The 22,047-nt window shown below is 36.4% G+C and overlaps 1 protein-coding gene across 6 annotated transcripts in view; it reads right to left on the bottom strand.

Moving 5' to 3' along the window:
* Positions 1–22,047, bottom strand: part of AGO3 (argonaute RISC catalytic component 3) — a 143,794-nt gene that overhangs the window by 90,326 nt on the left and 31,421 nt on the right. For 3 of the 6 annotated variants that reach the window (XM_030913458.1, XM_030913457.1, XM_030913460.1), the window contains exon 1: positions 521–581. Coding sequence is in view for 2 of the 6 variants with exons in the window: in XM_010360412.2 (XP_010358714.1) it covers positions 10,875–11,011; positions 12,156–12,364; positions 17,163–17,283 (467 nt within the window). In the remaining 4 variants the exon portion in view is untranslated. Of the gene's footprint in view, positions 1–520; positions 582–10,874; positions 11,012–12,155; positions 12,365–17,162; positions 17,284–22,047 lie in introns of those variants that run through there. The other 3 variants (XM_010360412.2, XM_030913454.1, XM_030913461.1) reach the window with 2 other exon arrangements.

Here is a 22,047-nt window from a genome sequence, read left to right as displayed (position 1 = left end):
CTAATCTAGGTGTTGCTATGAAGGTATTTTGTAGATGTAATTAAAATCCATAATCCGTTGACTTTAAGTAAAAGAGATTATCCTGAATAATGTGGATGGGCCTAATTCAGTTAGGTGAAAGGTCTTAAAAGTAGGGCTGAAGCTTCCCTGAGAGCAAGAAATTCCACCTATAGATAACTGCTTCAGCCCATGCCTGAATTTCACCTGCCCTTTCTGACAGCGTGCCCCCAAAATTTCAGACTTGCCTATCTAGCTCCTACAATTGCATAAACCCTCTCTCTATACTTCCTACTGGTTCTGTTTCTCTAGCTGAACCTTGACTGATATGCCAGGCTTGTAGTTTATTCGCAAAAACAATTCCTTCAAAAATCCAGTAAAGCTCTGGTCTATTTTTTTCCAATCAGTTCCATGTACCAGTAACTACACCCAAAGTTTTTTTTTCTGGACATGGTTCTTAAACCTATTTTTTTCAGCTTAATCCTTCCTCTCCATCCCACATTAGACCATCACCATCTCTTACCTGAACTAGTGATTGAAAAGCCTCCTAACTGGCTTCTCAGATTAGTTTTTTCTCCTCTATCTATTCTCCACACTGCTGCCAGAGGTCTCTTTCTGGAAAACAAATATGATCATGTCACTATCCTTCTTAAAAACCTTTGAAGTCTCCCTATCTAAAGGACAGAGAGAAGTTTTTTCTATTTCACTGATTGGTTTTTATCTTTTCTTTCTTTCTATTCTCTTTCGCATTTAATTTTCTGTGATTTTTCTAACTTGAGAATGAATGCTCATGTCACTGATGCTTTTTTTCTTTTATAATAGGTATTTAAAGTTTTAAATTCTCTCTAAGCATTGCTTTAGCTGATCATACCAGTTCTATATGTATTGTATTCATTATCCTTCAGTTCAAACTTTTCTTCATGATTTCTTTAAACAAGGGGTTATTTAGAAATTATTTCTTTATTTTTTAATAGAGATGGGGGTCTCACTATGTTGCCCAGGCTGGTCTCAAACTCCTAGGCTCAAGTGATCCTCCCACCTTGGCCTCCCAAAGTGCTAGGATTACAGGTGTGAGCTACCACACCCGGCCTAGAAATTATTTCTTAATAATTTTCAAAGCTGGACTTCAAGTTCTAGTAGGAACATAACAGCAATTTAGTTCCAAATTTTCCCATCTTTCTCCGAGAACCGGTACAGAGCAACAAAGACAATGCTAAAAACAAAAAATACCATACGTCTTTAGTGAAACTAGGGGATAATAAAAACCTAAAAATGCCAAATTATAAGTAAATATGACCCAAAGTACTTGAGACTAAAAGAAGCCACATCTGAGCATGGGAGAATGACAAGAAGTATAAAGGAATCTGGTAGGGGAATAGCACATCTTTACTCCCAGAAAGAAAAGAACCTATCTCAAGTGGGAACTACAATGTTTAGAACTGAGATTAAAGGGGGGATTCTCAGAAGGAGGTAAGGAAAGGAGGTGTAGAAAGTGGCAGAACAATAAGTGGTTTGGAAGTGACAGATCTCAGAAAGGACCACTCTTTTATAAGTAAGGCATGCTCTTTTGTAATTTCTTCTTTTGAAGTAGTTTCAAACTCACAGAAAAGTTATAAGAATACTACAAAGAACTTCTGTATATCTATCACAAATTCCTTTTTTTTTTTTTTTTTTTTGAGACGGAGTCTTGCTGTCGTCCAGGCTGGAGTGCAGTGGCGCAATCTTGGCTCACTGCAAGCTCCGCCTCCCAGGTTCACGCCATTCTCCTGCCTCAGCCTCCCGTGTAGCTGGGACTACAGGCGCCTGCCACCGCACCCGGCTAATTTTTTGTATTTTTAGTAGAGACAGGGTTTCACCATGTTAGCCAGGATCCAGGATGGTCTCGATCTCCTGACCTTGTGATCCTCCCGTCTCGGCCTCCCAAAGTGCTGGGATTACAGGCGTGAGCCACCGCGCCCGGCCACAAATTCTTTAATTGTTAACATTTGAGGCAGGCAATTTAAAGGGTAGGAGGTGTATCCCTTGGTAGCAGAAATAGGACCTGGGAACTCATGGCTGGTAGTTCATATTACTTAAACCCCTTAAGTTACTGAGAGGCATAGGAGATGTGGCTGTATTTTGAAGAAAGAATCCACCAGAACAATGGAGGAGAGAAGCCTTGAACACAGAAACATGGAAAACTATCTTGCTCCGAAGGTGTTCCTAACGTTCCTAAGACTTTCAAGTCCCTTCTAACAGATGGTTTGGGAAACTCATCTCATGCCAATATAAGCAACAAAAAAGGGGTTAAGTATCTATACAAAAATGCCATAGAAAAAAATGTAAAAAGGCACTGTGACATCTCTGACAAAGAAACTTCAACAAACAATATCATCACAAAGCAGAGAAAAATTAAAACCCTACTTGTTACTGGCATTGACAAATTCCTAATGCAGTTATGAAGAAAAAGTTCAGAGCAGAAATTTAGGAACTCAAAGAGGGGCTATCCGGTCAACGGGAGTTGCAGTGAAACAAGCATGGCAGAACTCAGAAAAGAAATGGAAGAAAAGGAATTTAAAGAATTAAAAAAATTTGCCGGGCGCGGTGGCTCAAGCCTGTAATCCCAGCACTTTGGGAGGCCGAGACGGGCGGATCACGAGGTCAGGAGATCGAGACCATCCTGGCTAACACGGTGAAACCCCGTCTCTACTAAAAAATACAAAAAACTAGCCAGGCGAGGTGGCGGGCGCCTGTGGTCCCAGCTACTCCGGAGGCTGAGGCAGGAGAATGGCATGAACCCGGGAGGCGGAGCTTGCAGTGAGCTGAGATCCGGCCACTGCACTCCAGCCTGGGCGACAGAGCGAGACTCCGTCTCAAAAAAAAAAAAAAAAAAAAAAAAAAAAAAAAAAAAAGAATTAAAAAAATTTAAGAACTAAAATGCAATGAGCACATGGTAAAAATATACAACAAGAAAGGCACAGTAAGAAGCATGTAGGATAAAAATTTTTTAAAAGTAAATAAAATGACAGACATAAAACTGACCCAAAACGGTCAATTAAGAAAACATAATAATTTTATCAGATGTCACTTAATAAAATAATTTCTAAATTATTTGGTATTTGGAAGAAATACTTTCAGCAATCACACACAAAAAAGCACATCCCTTCTAAGAAAAATAAAATCAAGCTGGCATCATACTTCTCTATTGAACATTCAGTGCCAGAAGACAGTGGAAAAATACCTACAAGGTACTCAAGGAAAAAGTGTGAGCCAACAATTCCACATCTAGCCAAACAGTCGTTCAGGAATAAGGCTACAGATAACTCAGCCCTTATTCATACGAGCATTTCTTGAAGCAGCAACTTGAGGACAAACGGAAACCAACAAATGACCAGAAAAATTTCAGCAAAAGGACTGGCAGTGAGCAACAATACATTTAATTGCAGATTTAAGATTGAAAACAAATGGAATGAAACTGTTACACGGTCTAAGAACGTAGGAATTCAAATAAATGAATATATATAAATGAATGTCAAGAGTAGAAAATATAAAAAGTAGAATAAGCTCAATGACTGGACCTCATGTGCAATAGATAGGAGTCAAAGTTGAAAGTCAATCAGTAAAACCTTAGGCAACATGAAAGAATAAAATTATAAAGGGCAATAAAATAATACTATATTGGCTAAAACTAGTAGAAAGAAGGGAAGAGAATAAAGCTAATGTAACTGTTACTCAATTAAGGGAAATAAAAGACTGCTTTAAAACAGAGGACGACAAGTGTCGTATGAAGGTATAAGTATAAAGATAACCACTGGGGGAAAAATCTTCCTAATATGAGGACTACCATTTAAAAAGCACAGAAAACACACCACTCAAAGTTTCAAAATATATACAAACATAAAAAATGGCATAAAATAATTTTACAAAACCACAACCAATGGTCGTGTCTTGATAGGAGGATATGTCCTTCCTATCTATATCTGGCTTAATTCATCCACTAAAACAGAAAAAAAGCTTTAAACTGACCCACAAAGCAAACCATTCTATGCTGTCATAAGATATATCTGAAAAAAAAAAATTAAAGGATAGGATAAAGTTCACAAAAGCATGAAGTGCAATCCTTTTATTAGATAATGTAGAATTTTGGTCAAAAAGTACAAAAAGAAAGTCACTTATCATATAAAGGTTATAATTCGTAACAAAGAAAATAAAGAAAATAGATATGAATATATATGCTTCTAATAATGTTGAATTTTGGTCAAAAAGTACAAAAAGAAAGTCACTCATCATATAAAGGTTATAATTCATAACAAAGAAAATAGATATGAATATATATGCTTCTAAATATACAGTAGCAACATTCAGAAAATGAAATTATAGGAGATAAAAGAAACAGAAAGATATTAATAATAGGAAATTTATATCTCCTAGTCTGAGAGAACAAAAAACAAAACTAAGTAAGGAAATAAATGACATAAGCAGCATAAACTGGTAGCTCTGATGGATATTTCACTCTAACCTAATATATGAATATACCTTATTTTCAAATAGCCATAGAACTATCACAAAAATTGACCATATATTGGGCTACAAAAAATACCTCTACAAATTCTAAAAGGAAAAATACAAACCACATTTTTTTTTAACAATACAATGAAACTAGAAAATTCATAACAAATCCAGAAAACAAAACGATTTTCATTCTGAAAATCTGAAAAGTCTCTCAAACAATATTTCAAGCACAGGGGAAATACAAAAGAAATTTGTGGAGTTTCTAGAAAATAATACAATACATATTTCTAGTTTCTAGAATAAAAATACTACATATTAGAAGCTTTGTAATACAGCTAAAACAGTGATCACCAGAAAAATAATTGTTTTAAATATTTGCACCAATAAAACAAAAGTACCTGTTACTAATCTAGCTTAAAAAGACAGAAAAATAACTTTAAGAATAATTCCCATTGTTGGCTGGGTGCAGTGGCTCACGCCTGTAATCCAAGCACTTTGGGAGTCCGAGGCGGGTGGATCACGAGGTCAGGAGATCGAGACCATCTTGGCTAACATGGTGAAACCCCGTCTCTACTAAAAACACAAAAAGTTAGCTGGGTGTGGTGGCGGGCACCTGTAGTCCCAGCTACTCAGGAGGCTGAAGCAGGAGAATGGTGTGAACCTGGGAGGCGGAGCTTGCAGTGAGCTGAGATCGCGCCACTGCACTCCAGTCTGGGCAACAGAGCCAGACTCCGTCTCAAAGAAAAAAAGAAAAAAAAAGAATAATTCCCATTGTCAGAAAGGCCTTACTTTCCTCAACATCAGTATTGTGTCCTAATCACCGACCAGAGAACTGAGCCTCCAGAATCCCCAGGAAGTTGCTCTATCCTTAAAGAACAGTAAGACTGTTGTAATTTGCTCTGCCTATAAACACACTTCAGGAAGGAAGGGGAAGTTGGCAGATATATTTTCAAATGATCTGCAACACAATTCTTGAGAGTTTTCTAGTGAGTTTAACGTTAATTAAAAAAAAATTGTTTTCAGGCCAGGTGCGTTGGCTCACGCCTGTAATTCCAGCACTTTGGGAGGCTGAGGCAGGCAGATCACCTGAGGTCAGGAGTTTGACACCAGCCTGACCAACATGGTGAGACCCCATCTCTACTAAAAATACAAAAAAATTAGCCGGGCATCATGGCGTGCACCTGTAATCCCAGTTACTTGGGGGGCTGAGGCCGGACAATCGCTTGAACTGGGGAGGCGGAGGTTGCAATGAGCTGAGATCGAGCCACTACACTCCGGCCTGGACACCAGAGCGAAACTCAAAAAAAAAAAAAAAAAAAAAAAAAAAAAAAAAAAAAAAAAATTGTTTCAATAAATTTGGGTACCTTACTTCTCTAGAAAGAGTTCATCAAGATTTTATTTCATTGATCCAACAATTTAAATTGAAGTACTAAATATACACCTGAGCTAGAATAATAGAAAAGATTCTCTATTATAGGTTTCAGTAATTCATTAACTGGGAAGAATATGTTACCAAAAAAGAAATCAGGCCATAGGAAAAAAGGCTAAGGATAAAAGTATTTAATTAAACAATCAGCATTCATTAACTATATTTTGTTCTTAATCAGAAAGCACTCAATACATTTTGTTTTCTAAAATACATATTTATTTTTGTTATTCTAAAATAAATATTTATGATTCCATAACTTTTTAAAATTTTTTGATAAAAAGTAATAGATGCTTATTGTTGAAAGCTTGAAAAAGATGGAGAAAAATAAACACCACCCAATTTCACTACCTGAAAAAAAAAAGTAAAAAGAACAAAGCATAGATATGCAAAATAATAAACTGGGAAAACCACTGAAATACACAGAATTTCAAAAACTAATAGAAACTGGCCGGGCACGGTGGCACATGCTTGTAATCCCAGCACTCTGGGAAGTCAAGGCAGGCAGATCTCTTGAGCGTAGGAGTTCGAGACCAGCCTGGGCAACATGGTGAAATCCTGTCTCTACAAAAAAATACAAAAATTAGCCAGGTGTGGTGACATATGTCTGTAGTCCCAGCTGCTCAGGAGGCTGTAGTAGGAAGGTCACTTGACCCTGGGGGGCAGAGGTTGCAGTGAGTCAAGATTACACTACTGCACTCCAGCCTGGGTGACAGAGCAAGACCCTGTCTCAAAAAAAAAAAAATAATAATAATAATAACAATAATAACAACAATAGAAACTACTTCGTAAAACTTTGTATAATTAAATTACATATGAATAAAATAAATAACTTTCCAGTAAAATGTGAGCTACCAAAAGTGAACCTAAACACCCTGAAGAGACTTTTTTTTTTAATTAAAAAAAAATTTTATGGGTACATAGTAGGTGTATATATCTATGGGTTACATGAGCTTTTGATACAGGTATATAATGCATAATAATCAGATCAGGGTAAATGGGGTATCCATTACCTCAAGCATTTATCCTTTCTTTGTGTTACAATCCAATTATACTCTTAGTCATTTTTAAATGTATGATAAATTATTAGACTGATTCTCACAAAATAAATGAGGGAAGTTTTAAAACAGCTACCTAGCAAACCAAACCAAACCAAACAAAAAACACCAGGTCACAAGGTTTTATAGGGGAATTCTACGAAATCATAAAAGAGCTGATAATATCAATACTATTTTAAAACCGTTATACACTTTAGAAAATGGAAAACTTCTGAATTTTTTAGGAAATAATACCAAAACTTGACAAAGACTGTACAAAATGGGAAGGGTGCAGATTAATCAGACTTTTGCATTTTAATTTATAAAAGTAAAGTGTTAGCAAACAGAATCCAGCATCAATTAAGACTCTACGAGTGCTGGTTTGGTTCAATGTTTGTTAAAAAGAAGAGAAATATCACATCTTCAGCTCCACAAATGCTGAAAAGGCATCGGACAAAATTTAACACATACTCCTGATAAACATACTTAATAAAACAAGAAACAGATATTCCTTAATATGACAATATATACAAACATACAATACTTAATGCTTCTAGAGCAAGAAAGAAAAAGGATGCACATTAATCACTACTATTTAACCCTACCTTGTCTGATTAGTCTATATAATATAATAAAAAAATTAGAAGTATAAAAATCCAAAGGAAGAGGTAAACTTATCACTAGTTGCAGGTGATGATTATAACCTAGAAACCCCAATAAAATCACCTGAAAAAATACCACAAACAATAATGGACTTCAATAACACAGAAAGAGAGAAAGTATACAGAAAGCAAAAGCCTGAATACATATAAGCAATAACCAGTTAGTATCTATAAACCCATTTAATAGCAACAAAAAGGAGAAAATATCCTGGAATAACAAGAAATGGCCTGGGTGTGGTGGCTCATGCCTGTAATCCCAGCACTGTGGGAGGCTGAGGTGGGTGGATCACCTGAGGTCAGGAGTTTGAGACCAGCCTGACCAACATGGTGAAACTCCGTCTCTACTAAAAATACAAAATTAGCTGAGTGTGGTGGCGCATGCTGTAATCACAGCTGCTTGGGAGGCTGAGGCATGAGAATTGCTTGAACCCGGGAGGCAGAGGTTGCTGTGAGCCGAGATCACTTCATTGTACTCCAGAGCGAAACTCGGTCTCAAAAAAAAAGAAAGAAAAGAAAAAAAGTAATGTGAAAAATTTATGTGAAGAAAGCTGTAAGATCTCTTGAAGAAAAAAAAGTAATCTTGAACAAATAGAAAGACATAGTATATTCTTTGACAGAAAAGTTAACATCTTAAAGATCCAATTTGTCCTAACTTAATTTATAAATCTAAAAGGATCTCAATAAAAATAACAATCTGTCCTCTCCCACTCACTGGATCTAAACAAGGAATTTCTAAAGCTTATACATAAGAATGGCCTGAGGCCGGGCGCAGTGGCTCAAGCCTGTAATCCTAGCACTTTGGGAGGCCGAGACGGGTAGATCACGAGGTCAGGAGATCGAGACCATCCTGGTGAACACGGTGAAACCCCGTCTCTACTAAAAAATACAAAAAACTAGCGGGGCGAGGTGGTGGGCGCCTGTAGTCCCAGCTACTCGGGAGGCGGAGCCAGGAGAATGGCGTGAATCTGGGAGGCGGAGCTTGCAGTGAGCTGAGATCCAGCCACTGCACTCCAGCCTGGGCGACAGAGCGAGACTCCGTCTCAAAAAAATAAAATTAAAAAAAAAAAAAAAAAAGAATGGCCTGGAAAACCCTGAAGAGAAAATGGGACTAGTCCTATCAGACATTAAAAGTCATAAAAGAAATGACTGACCAATACATATGTATGTGTGTACACACCAACATACAAACAAACTTCTGCACAGCAAAACAAAAAAAACTCCACCATACCAAAAGTCAAAAGACAAATACCAACCTAGGTAAAATATCTGCAACTCATGACAGATGAAGGGCTAACTTTCTTAATTTAGAAAGCATTATCAGTAAATGAGAAGACCAAAAATCCAATAGAAAAAAAAGGTCAAAAGATATAAACTAACACTTCATTAAAAAAGAAACACAAGTGGCCCTTATATTTGTGAAAAGGTAGTCAAATACAAATTAAGAGGACACAAGAAAACTATTTCTTGCAAATTGATTGATGAAAATCTAAGAGTTTGACAATTCTAGTGGCAAAGATACAAGGTAATTGGTACTCTCATTCATTGATGAAAAGCATTTACAATCTCTATGGAGTGCAATCTGGCAATAATGATACAAATTACAAATATTAATACATTTGCCCTTAACTCATCAGTCTAACCTCCAGGAATTTATCTTACAGACATATCTTAATATACATAAAATAATGTGAAATAGAAAATAGTTAAAAATAACCCTAGTATACATCTAAAGAAAACTAGTTAAATATATCCCCTCCTCAATCACATATTGCACAATGGTAGGTGCAGCTGAAAAAGTGAGGAAACTATGCCCTGATCTGGAAGGATCCAGGGATCCTTGGAGGATTGTCTAATTTCAGGTACTGGGCAAGAAATATAAGATGAGAAAGGAATATCCTGCTGTGTCTGAAAGCAAGAAAGCTTTCAAACATTTACGAATTATCAACAGGACATGGAGCTTTTCCACAGAAAAATTTCATGCAAATTTTAATGCAAATCCTAATGCAAAAAGAGTAACAGAAAATTTACCAGTTCGTAATCCCTAGTGAAATAAATAATTTGGGTCACAATGATCAGTGAACAGAACATTAGCAATTCAAAAGTTAATTAAGAAATTTACAATGGAAGATATCTGAATCTACTGATTAATCTCTGAACCTAGAGACTGATTTTTGCATCACTAAAATTGGGACCACTAGATACTGTGTTTCCTAATATGACACAACACAAAGCACTTGTAAGCATTTTGAACCAGAATGGAATGAAACTTCTAAGCTTTTATTTTCAGAAAATATAGGGGATAGAGGAACAAGGTAATAACACAAGAAAACAAAAAGACAAAATCAGATTTGAATATATTCTACAGAACAAGTGACCAAGTTCTTGTAAAACGTCAATGGCATAAAGAAACAAGAAAACAAGGAAGGAAGTGGGACTACTAGATCGAAAAAGGCATAATAATCAAATGTGATGTGTGGATCTTGTTTCGCTTCTGATTAGAACCAGCTAACTAGAAAAAGGCATATTTCAGACAATCAGGGAAATCTGATTATGGACAGGTATAAGAGGGTACAAATAAATGCTTGTTTATAATTTTCCTACATATAATAATGACATTGCTGCAATAAGAAAATATCCATAGTTTTAGAGGTACACATTGAAGTAGTAGGGACAAAATAACATGCCGTCTGGGATTTGATTTAAAAACACTACTGTAGAAGAAGAAATGTACTCGGATTACGCAAAGGTAGAAAAATTCTGACAATCTGAGTAATGGCTACCTATGTGGTAGTTCATCATACTGTTCTCTCTGCTTTTATATAAGTTTGAAAATATTTTGTAAGAAAACACCTAAAAACAAGAATGCAATTAGCATCACATTAAGACCAGCAGTAGGTATAACATCTGGGGGTCACCATGCTCAACAGAATTATCTTTCTTAAAATATATATTTCATAATAAAATGTTAGCTTAGAGTTACAAGGGCAAAAGTGAGTTATAATAGAAGATTGCTCAGATAATTGTCAGGGCTTTTAAATCTGTCTTCATGTGCTTGCTTCATGTTTAGCAGCATTCCAAGGTAAGTTCTACAGGCTTTCTAAATGAAATGTAATAAAAATATAAAGGTTTTTCTAGTAGATCATAATACATGTCCAAATATTACTTCGAGATACCGGTATGTATAATTATATATAAAATTTATGTACACACATCATATAGAAGTCTACCACCCAATACAGAATATGGCTTTAGTTTCCTTACCATCAATATTAAGCATCATTTTCCACATGGCAGGCCGAACAGACTGATGGAATCCAAACCACACTTCCCTGCCTCCTCCCAGAGGGTGGTCATATCCTTCTGGAGCAGAGAAAAATGAACGCCCCACAGGCGTGTATCTATAAAAATTAAAATGGCATGTTCAATCCTTTCCTTCTCATACAAGTATTTAAATCTGCAGAAAAGGGGAGACTAAAGCACAATTAACTTATCATAATGATGCTTATCATTATGAATGTATGAAACTAAACATGTTCCAAATTTGATAAAGCAAAAAGTACCTACTCTAAACGGAAAAAAATCTACTTAAATTTTCCTTTCTCAAAACTGTTGGTTGAAATATGAATGAATTTTATCTAAAATAATTTCTTAAAAATAGGTGTTAAAAAGTTAACAGTTCCAACCTTAAAAATGTTAACAAGTAAACAATCATTGAACAAAAAGCTATTTCTATAAAGGTGTTTGCAAGACATACTATTTTTCTTTAAAAAAAAACATACTGAGTCAGGTGTGGGGGCTTACACCTGTAATCCGAGCACTTTGGGAGGTTAAGGTGAGAGGATCACTTGAGTCCAGGAGTTTGAAACCAGCCTGGGCAACATAGGGAGATTCCATCTCTACAAGAAAAAAAAAAAAAAAATTTAAATTAGCCAGGTGTGATGGTGCATGCCTGTGGTCCCAGCTACTCAGAAGGCTGAGGTAGGAGGATTGCTTAGGCCTGGGAGGTTGAGGCTGCAGTGAGCCATGATTGTGCCACTGCACTACAGCCTGGGCGCCAGTGTGAGACCATGTCTCAAAAAAAACCCAACGAAACAATAAAAAATACATGGGTACACATGCGGTCACACACAGGAGCACACCCTACACATGTGAGGTCCTAGGATTATTAAGAAAAGCAATTCAACACGATTTGATATTGTTGTATAAACAGTGAAATTACTTTTAAAGCAAGATAATATAACTAAAGAAATACATCTGAAAATAGATCTGTTAAGACTTTTAGATCCTAAGAGAAAGGGTGAGATTTTTTCTATAAAATTATTCATGAGATTAGCTAAGCTAATGATGTACAGTTACTTGCAAAAGCCAGATAATTTTCTGTAACGTACTCCTGTCAATGAATTTGTATTGATGCTATTCTTGTTCAACATTTCAGTTGAACAATCAAAATATACTGCAAATAAAGGTTTAACCAAGAGAAGCCTGCACAATTCATTCTTGGGAGTTTAAAATCTAAACAGAAAAAAAAGCAGAAGCACCCACTTCATGGAGGGCAGATGTCGTAGCACCACATCAACGGCATGGACAGGGTTAGTGCTGATTGGCTTGTCTAATTCCAGTGGCTCAGGCAAGGTCCGTCCTGTCAGTACTTCATGCAGTAGATGCCAACTCACCCGAGAGACAAATTTGATTGACACCTTAAAAGGTCGATCTTTTCCACCTTCCCCAGGTAAAGTAACGTCTAAATCTACCTGTTGATGGGAAAAGAGTCAACTGGTAAATGCTGAAAATGATAAATACAATTATTTTAGATTTAACTTATAAAAAATTCTAAGAGAAAACATGGCAAAAATAAAAAAGTCAATAGACTAAAATATACCATTTATTTTATTTTTTTGTCGATAAAATTTAAATAACACAGTTACTCACGCCAGCATTATGTGTCATTGCAAAATACTGGAAACTACCCTAAATGCTCTAACATTTATGCAGCTATGAAAAAGAATGAGGAAAACCTCTTGAAACTGCCATGGAATAAATTTCCAAGCTATACTATTAAGTGAAAAAAGCAAAGTACAAAAGATTACAAATACTATGACAACTTTTGTGTGAGTAAGGAGGAAAATATTCACATGTCTGCTTACTTCTGCAAAAAGAAACATAGGAAGTGTGAACCAGAAACAAAGAAACTAGTTACTTTCAAAGGATGGGAGGGAATGGACTGGAAAAATAAGGACAGAACAATTCTGAGTACACGTTTTGGTATAATTTTGACATTTGGAAGCATATTAAAATTCTACATAAAAAAAAAAAAGGCCAGGCGCAGTGGCTCACGCATGTAATCCCAGCACTTTGGGAGGCCGAGGCAGGCGGATCACTTGAGGTCAGGAGTTCGAGACCAGCTTGGCCAACATGGTGAAAGCCCGCCTCTACTAAAAATACAGAATTAGCCGGGCGTGGTGGCACGTCTGTAATCCCAGCTACTTGGGAGGCTGAGGCACAAGAATTATTTGAACTCAGGAGGCAGAGGGTGCAGTGAGCCAAGATTGCATCACCGCACTCTAGCCTGGGCAACAGAGTGAGACTCCGTCTCAAAAAAAAAAAAAAAAAAAAAATTTACTCCTGTAATCCCAGCACCTTGGGATGTTAAGGCAGGAGGACTGCTTGAGCCAGGGAATTTTAAACCAACCTAGGCAACAGAGCAAGACCTAGTCTCTACAAAAAATTAAATTAGCCAGGTGTGGTGGTGTACATCAGCTGCTTGGGAGGCTGAGGTAGTAGGATCGTTTGAGCCTGAGACGTTGAGGCTGCAGTGAGCCGTGAGTGTGCCAATGAACTCCAGCCTGGGTTACAGAGCGAGACCCTGTCTAAATAAATAAATAAATAAAAATGGAAGGAAAAATTAAAACAGAATATCATAAACAGAATCAAACGAACCCAAATAAATTTCAAATAAATAACATTACCACATTGAAAGAAAAGAAAAAGGAAGCACTAATTCAAGTAACTCTTGAACACAGTATGTATACTGCCGACAGTCTTCATTCCAGGGGTAGAGAAAGGGTGGATTTAGAAGAATTGCATACAAAATAAAGCCTTGAATTCATTAGCAGGTTTCTGTTCTGTAGTGGTCTGAGTACAGTAATTCACAAACTATTTTATATGTACTGTAGGACTGAGCAAATGAGAAGGAGTGGTGATGCTTTGAGGAGCCAGGAATCTAACTAAAGAAGAAAGATACAGATATGGAATGGAGTGAGGAAAGGAAAAATCCCATGGAGTATAGACTGGAATTGGAAGAATCAAGTGTGAACTCATGATTTCCTATATATATATGTGTGTGTCAGATTTACCATATAAAATGTAATATGTTTTTGTTGTCTGTTTTATTTATTTATCTACTTTCTATATATTTCCTACCTCTATCCATTGAAAGGGCTTAGAAGCACATATACCCCAGCAGCAGTGAACATATCAATACCCAGATTTTCATTTCAAAATTGCGTTTGCCAACTAAAAGAAACCAGAGATCCTCAGAGAAATGGTTAGTTGCAGGACTGCAGCAGAGAAAACATAAAATAAACCAGGAACATCTTGTGCCAGAAAGTAATGAAGTAGGGTCATGCACCACATAACGATTTTTGGTCAACAATGGACCACACATACACGGTGGTCCCATTAGATTATACTGAAGCTGCCTTATACAGGTGTACCATTTAAACAATCTTTTACAATGTATTTTTACTGCACCTTTTCTATATTTAGATACGTTTAGATACACAAATATTTACCATTGTCTTACAAGTGCCTACAGCATTCAGCATAGTAACATCCTATATAGGTTTATAGCGACAATGAGCCATATTATATGGTGTAGGTATGTAGAAAGCTATACCACTTAGGTTTGTGTAAGTATATTATGTGATGATAGCACAATGACAAAATTGCCCAAGGACACATTTCTCAGAGCATATCCTCATTGTTTTAGGTGATGCAGGACTGTATTCCCCAAAAAGTGTCATTTCAAAAGGACACAGGAGTCAGCTTAAAAGAGTTCCCACCGGCCAAATCTGGGACAATCTGGGCAGTGAAATCAATAAACAGAGTAAAAAAAAATAATTCTCCCTTACAGCAGATTAATGAATATATGGAGAAGGAATGACAGAATTAGAAAATCATCACTTCTACATAGTAATAATCCTTTCAAGCAAGAATAATCAATTGCCAAGCAAGAATAATCAAAATCTAATGAACAACAGGATCCTTAAAAGTATTTCCCATTCAAAATTAAAAACTTCTGTGTATCAACAGATGCAATCAACAGAGTGAAAAGGCAATCTGCGAAATGTAAGAAAAGGTTTGCAAATTATGTATCTGACAAGAAGTTAATGTCCAGAATATAAATAGTTAATATCCAGAATATAGAAATTAATATCCAGAATATATATAAAGAACTCCTACAATGGTATTCATCACTTTAGCTAAAAAAACAAAAAATCTAAAAATAAAGAACTCCTACAACTCACTACCCAAAACTCCAAAAAACAACTCAGTTCAAAAAACGGGCAATGGACTTGACTACACATTTCTCCAAAGAAGATATACAAATGGCCAATAAGCCTACAAAGTTATACTCAACATCACTAATTGTTGGGGGACATGCAAATCAAAACCACAATGAGATATCATCTCACGCCCATTAGGATGGCTACTATTAGAAAACAAAACAAAACAAAAAACAGAAAACGAGTGTTGGCATGGAAGTGAGAGTTTGGAACTCTTGTTCACTGTTGGTGGGAATGTAAAATGATGCAGCCATTCTGGAAAACAATATAGCAGATTCTCAAAAAATTAATAATTATCACATGACCTGGCAATTTACTTCTGGGTATATATCTAAAGAACTGAAAGCAGAGTTCAACATTTTTACATCTATGTTCACAGCAGGATTATTTGCAGTAGCCAAAAGGGGTCCACTGATGCATGAAAAGATAAACCAAATGTGTTATATATATACAATGGAATATTATTCAGCCTTGAAAAGGAGATTCTAATACATGCAAAAATGTGGATAAACTGTGAAATAAGCCAGTCATAAAAAGACAAACAATCTATGATTTCACTTATATGAGGAACCCAGAATAGTCAAATTCAGAGACAGAAAGTACTATGGTGGTTGCCAAGGCTGAGGGGAGGGAGCAACGGATACTGTTTAATGGATATGGAGTTTCAGTTTTGTAAGATAAAGACAATTCTGGGGATGGATGGTGATAACAATTATACAACAATGTAAATGTGCTTAATACCACTGAAATGTTCCTTAAAATGGTTAAGACAGTAAATTTTATGTTACATATGTTTTATCACAATTACAAAAAGAATCTCCCTACAAGATGCTTATTAACTACAAGGAGAAAAAGAATACCCCAATAGGAGAAAACTGGCAGACATCAATTTAATCAACTGACCAAAGTTAACATCACCAATAATTACCAATAATGGAACAAATACATACTGTGTGCTTCCTGATATGACGCACTGATAAGGAAAAATGGTTATATAATATTCCTGCCAATAATGCATAACCAGAATGTAATCAAGGGGAAGTATCAGACAAACCCAGACTGGGGGACATTCTACAAAATAACTTGCCTATAATCTTCAACAATGTTACTGTCATGAAAGAAAAAAAAAGGCTGGGGAAAGAAAGACATGGTATTTGTATCATGATCTTGGATTGGATTCTGTAACAGAGGGGGAAAAAATACTAAAGGGCATCATTGGAAAAACTGGTAAAACTGGAATTTGTATTGTTGCTTAAATAAGAGTATCATATCAATGTTAAATTTAATGAACCTGATAACTGTACAAGGGTTTTTATCATTGTTCTTAGGAATATACATTCAAGTATTAAATACTGGCCAAACATGGTGGCGTTCCCAAAATCCCAGAACTTTGGGAGGCTGAGCTGGGTGGATTACTTGAGGTCAAGTTTGAGACCAGTATGGCCAACATGGCAAACCTTGTCTCTACTAGAAATACAAAAAATTAGCCAAGAGCGGTATCACGTGTCTGTAATCCCAGCTACTCAGGAGGATGAGGCACAAGAATCGCTTGAATCTGGGAGGAGGAGGTTGCAGTGAGCCGAAATCACACCACTGCACTCCAACCTAGATGACAAAGCGAGACCCTGTCTCAAAATAAATAAATAAAATAAAATAAATATTAATGGGGCATGGTATATGCAATCTACTTGTGAATGGTTCAGGAAAAAATAAGTATATATATATACAAGAGAGAAAGAAAAAAAATAAAACAAATGTGGAAATGTTTAGAACCTCAGTGAATCTAGGTAAAGGGTGTATGAGAGTTCTCTGCATGATTCCTGCAACTTTTCTGTAAGTTTGAAATTATTTCAAAACAAAAAGTTAAAAACAATCAGTGATAAATACTCACATACATATGGATTGTAATAAAAATGGTAATAAATGCGTGTAAAATGAGACACTTCAAAAATATACCTTTCCAACACAGAAATGCATATCTTACCCCTGTAGTTGCCACAGGAAGTGGATTGGCGGTGTAAAGACTTCTTTTTCCATCATAAACTGGTCTACGGTCTCCAAATATAGTTACTTTAAAATGCTGAACCATTGAGTCAACCACCTCCCTAAAGAAGGGAAACAATACATTCACATAATCCTCTGCAAGATGAAATACAAAAATATTAACAGAAGTAATTGCTGCCACTGTTTAAGGCTGTCAAAATTCTAAAAGACACTCAAATATGATAAAGATTTTGCTTTTAGAACCCTGGCTTAAGACACCAAAAAGATTGATTATTGCCAAAAGATGGCATACATTTCACTAGACAGAGAAGAATGAATGAAGCGAGCATATTACTTAATTCCAGGACACATTTGACCTGCAAAATATTCTTAGAAACTGATTCAAAATCTCTTTCACCATCTCTAAGCACTCCCTAACATATTCACTTCTTTCTCCAAGAGTAGATATTCTTTCCTCTGTACTAAAAAAGCACCTAGTACATATCTCTATTAAAACACTTTCTCTATTATAATGATAATATATTTCAATTCTTCTGTGAGCCTCTTGAGAGCAGCAAACATACCTGTATTCCTTTCTTCTCCCATCCTTATAGTACCTAGCTAGTAAAGATATCATAAAACCTCCATTTTTACCCAGCAAACATTTGATCCAATGTAACTGACATAGAAAGATATTCAAGACTTATATATTTAAAGCTTACAGACTATATAGGGAATACCAATTTTTCACAAATCAACATTTATTTTTTGTACACACATTTGTAAAAGCAGAGTAAAGATACCTGAAAGGATATATTCCAAATGGTGGTTACCTCTGGGTCGCTTTTATTTTGTTTATAAAATCTAAATATATTACAATGAGAATGTATTCACATAGTACTGATATAACGTAAAACTAATTTAAAAGATTCAAGGCCAGGCACAGTGGTTCATGCCTGCAATCCCAGCACTTTAGGAGGGCAAGGCGGGTGGATCATCTGAGGTCGGGAGTTCAAGACCAGCCTGACCAACACGGAGAAACCCTGTCTCTACCAAAAATTCAAAATTAGCCAGGCACAGTGGTGCATGCCTGCAGTCCCAGCTACTTGGGAGGCTGAGGCAGGAGAATCGCTTGAACCCAGGAGGTGGAGGTTGTTGTGAGCCGAGATCACGCCATTGAACTCCTGCCTGGGCAACAAGAGCGAAACTCTGTCTCAAAAAAAAAAAAAAAAAAAAAAAACTCAAATCTAACTCAGTTAAGTGGGGCAGGAACCCAGCATTTTCTGGAACAACAAAAACATCAAGCTGACTTGATACCCAGAGTGATTTTCTACATGGCACAAAGTTTCTATTTTTTTCCACCCTTTTCAATTTTGTTTTACTGGAACTACTGAAAACAGTATCAAGTCTCTTCTAGAGTAAATTTTACAACAAATACTTGATTCACCTATTCATTTTTTAGTTCAAAGCAAATTTCAATGATTTTCTGCCATTTTAAGTTTTCCTTTGTGGCCATTATTACTAAATCTGGTTTCTTTCTTTTCTTTTCTTTTCTTTCCTTTCCTTTTTTTTTTTTTGAGACAGTGTCTTGCTCTATCACCCAGGATGGAATGCAGTGGTGCGATCTCGGCTCACTGCAACCTCCGCCTCCCGGGTTCAAGCAATTCTCCTGCCTCAGCCGCCCAAGTAGCTGGGATTACAGGCGCGCGCCATCACGTCCAGCTAATTTTTGTACTTTTAGTAGAGACGGGGTTTCACCATATTGGCCAGGCTGGTCTTGAACTCCTGACCTGGTGATCCGCCCGCCTTAGCCTCCTAAGGTGCTGGTTTCTTACGTGAAATTTTACAGATCTAATTTTTTGGGATGTTTTAACCATTCTGTCATTTTTTTTTTTTTTTACACAACAGTAACCTGGTATAATTTCAACTTTACCAATTCTGGGAAACCCAACCAAATCACTCTAAGGATCAAAATGGAGGAGACTGAAATAGCAGGACCAAAACATGTTAGGAATAAAAAATATCCTGCTTTAACTTAAACAGATTTACAAGAAAAAAAAAAAAAAACATCAAGAAGAGGGCAAAGGACATGAACAGACACTTCAAAAGAAGACATACATGCAGCCAACAAGCATATGAAAAAATGCTCAACATTACTGATCATTAGAGAAATACGAATCAAAACCACAATGAGATACAATCTCATGCCAGTGAGAATAGCTACTATTAAAACGTCAAAACATGAGACGTTGGCAAGGTTGTGGAGAAAATGGAATGTATACACACTGTTGGTGAGAGTGTAAATTTGTTCAACCATTGTGGAAAGCAATGTGGCAATTCCTCAAAGATGTAAAAACAGAACTACCATTTAACCCAGCAATCCCGTTACTAGGTATATACCCAAAGAAATATAAATTTTTCTATCATAAAGATATATGCATGTGTATGTTCATTGCAGCACTATTCAGAATAGCAAAGACATGGAATCAACGTAAATGCCCATCAATGGTACACTGGATTAAGAAAATGTGGTACATATACACCAAGGAATACTATGCAGTCACAAAAAAGAATAAGATAATGTACTCTGCAGAACATGTATGGAGCTAGAGGCCATTATCCTTAGCAAATTATCGCAGGAATAGAAACCCAAATACCGCATGCTCTCACTTAATAAGTGGGAGCTAAATGATGAGAACATATGGACCCACAGAGGAGAACTATAGACACTGGGGTCTACCAGAGGGTGGAGGGTGGGAGGAGGGAGCGTATCAGGAAAAATAACTAACGGGTACTAGGCTTAATACCTGGGTGACAATAAACCCCTGTGACACAAATTTACCTATATAACAAACCTGTACATATACCTCTGAACTTAAAATAAGTTAAATATATATATACATATGTTCATACATAAATGTATACTTACATATCAAAGCAGGATATATACATACACATACACAATTTTTTGCTACAATTTTGGCAAAAAAAATACATATATATCCTGCTTTGATGCCTAACACATAGTATATCCTCAATAAATGCTCTAACAGTGAATAACCTATCTCAATGAAATGCTGGAACTTCCAATGGAATGTATCTTAGGCTGAATTCAACACATCTCGTCAGAGTTAAATGTGGTTATCTTCTGTTTGCTACTCCTCTTTAATTAATAGTATCTCCATCTTCCCAGTTACCCAGATTCAAAACTTGGCTCATCTCTTCACCCAACTGGTTGTTGACACCATGTCTTTGCAGTATTTCTTATACCAGTTCTTTACTTTCCATTCCCAATTTCCACAATCCTAAAGAAAAGCCTCATGTCCTCGTACCTAGATTATTTTAAGTTTCTTTTTTATGTTCTTAGTCTTTTTTTTTTAAACTCCAACCCAATTTACATTCACTGTTAAATAAGTTCCCAAGTCCCACTTTTATTCCTCAGGTACAAATTTTTTTTTTTTTTTTTTGAGACGGAGTCTCGCTCTGTCGCCCGGCTGGAGTGCAGTGGCCGGATCTCAGCTCACTGCAAGCTCCGCCTCCCGGGTTTACGCCATTCTCCTGCCTCAGCCTCCCGAGTAGCTGGGACTACAGGCGCCCGCCACCTCACCAGGCTAGTTTTTTGTATTTTTTAGAGTAGAGACGGGGTTTCACAGTGTTAGCCAGGATGGTCTCGATCTCCTGACCTCGTGATCCGCCCGTCTCGGCCTCCCAAAGTGCTGGGATTACAGGCTTGAGCCACCGCGCCCGGCCAGGTACAAAATATTTAATCATACTCCTCAGTTCACAATGTGTATCATCATCTGTATTAATACCTCTCTTCTAACTGATTCATTTCTTTCCATCTCTATATCCTATCCCCATTCCCCTTCCCAGGAAGTTATTCTAATTTGTTTGACAAACATTCTTCTATTTCTATGTTTTCCTACTTTTACCCTCTGCATTAGATGTTTTAAAACCTATTGATGTTGCTTGCTGTGGTATATTTATTATAGTATATCTATTTTTATTATTTTTAAAAGATTTATCTGTAAAAAACTGGTTGTACACAATTTCAGTGACTTGGTTCATTGTTTCTGATTGATGCAAAGTACTCCACATGTTGTCTATCCACTCCCGCAGCATTGCAGATTCACAGTATCTTTAATTGCCAGTCATCAAAAACAATGTTGAAATGAATTATCTCCTTACATGTCCCCTTACGAACCCATGTGAGAATTAATCTCTGCTTATAGACCCAGAAACAGACTGTTAGGTCAAAGTGAATCTTATCAAGAAAATGATGAATTGTCAAATTGTTCTCAAGACTGACTACACTAATCGGCACTCCTTGAGGCTCCTATTTCCCCGTGTCCAGCCAGTATGTAGCATTATCTAGCTTTGCTTTCTAATTTTTGTTAGCCTAATCGGTATAAACTAAAAGAATGTTTTAATTTAGACTTCTCTTATTACTAATGAATTTGAGAACTTCATCAAATTAAATTTCCCTTATGACTTCAAGCTTTTGAGGTATTAAGAAATACTTTCCTAATACTAAGTCACAAAGATAAATCATGTTTTATTAACTTTATAGTTTTGTCTACATTATTTTGGTTCTTCTTTATAAACAGCAAGGACCCAATTTTATTTAACTCCATCTAGTGAGCAGGTTTCTTCATGCCACCTACTAAATCAAGCTTATACTTAACTAATCAATTTGTAATGGCATTTTTATCTCATTCACTTCTCATATATAAATCAATCTGAGTTCTCTATACTGTCCCAGTGTTCTGTTTGTCTGTTCTTGTGCCAGTACCATATGTTTTCTTCTTTTTTTTTGAGACGGAGTCTCGCTCTGTCACCCAGGCTGCAGTGCAGTGGCGAGATCTTGTATCACTGCAGCTCCGCCT

Source organism: Rhinopithecus roxellana, chromosome 12 (genome assembly GCF_007565055.1).
Source record: "Rhinopithecus roxellana isolate Shanxi Qingling chromosome 12, ASM756505v1, whole genome shotgun sequence".
Taxonomy (NCBI): Eukaryota; Metazoa; Chordata; class Mammalia; order Primates; family Cercopithecidae; genus Rhinopithecus; species Rhinopithecus roxellana.
Note: the sequence above shows the minus strand (reverse complement) of the source record. Positions and strands in the feature narration are given on the sequence as shown.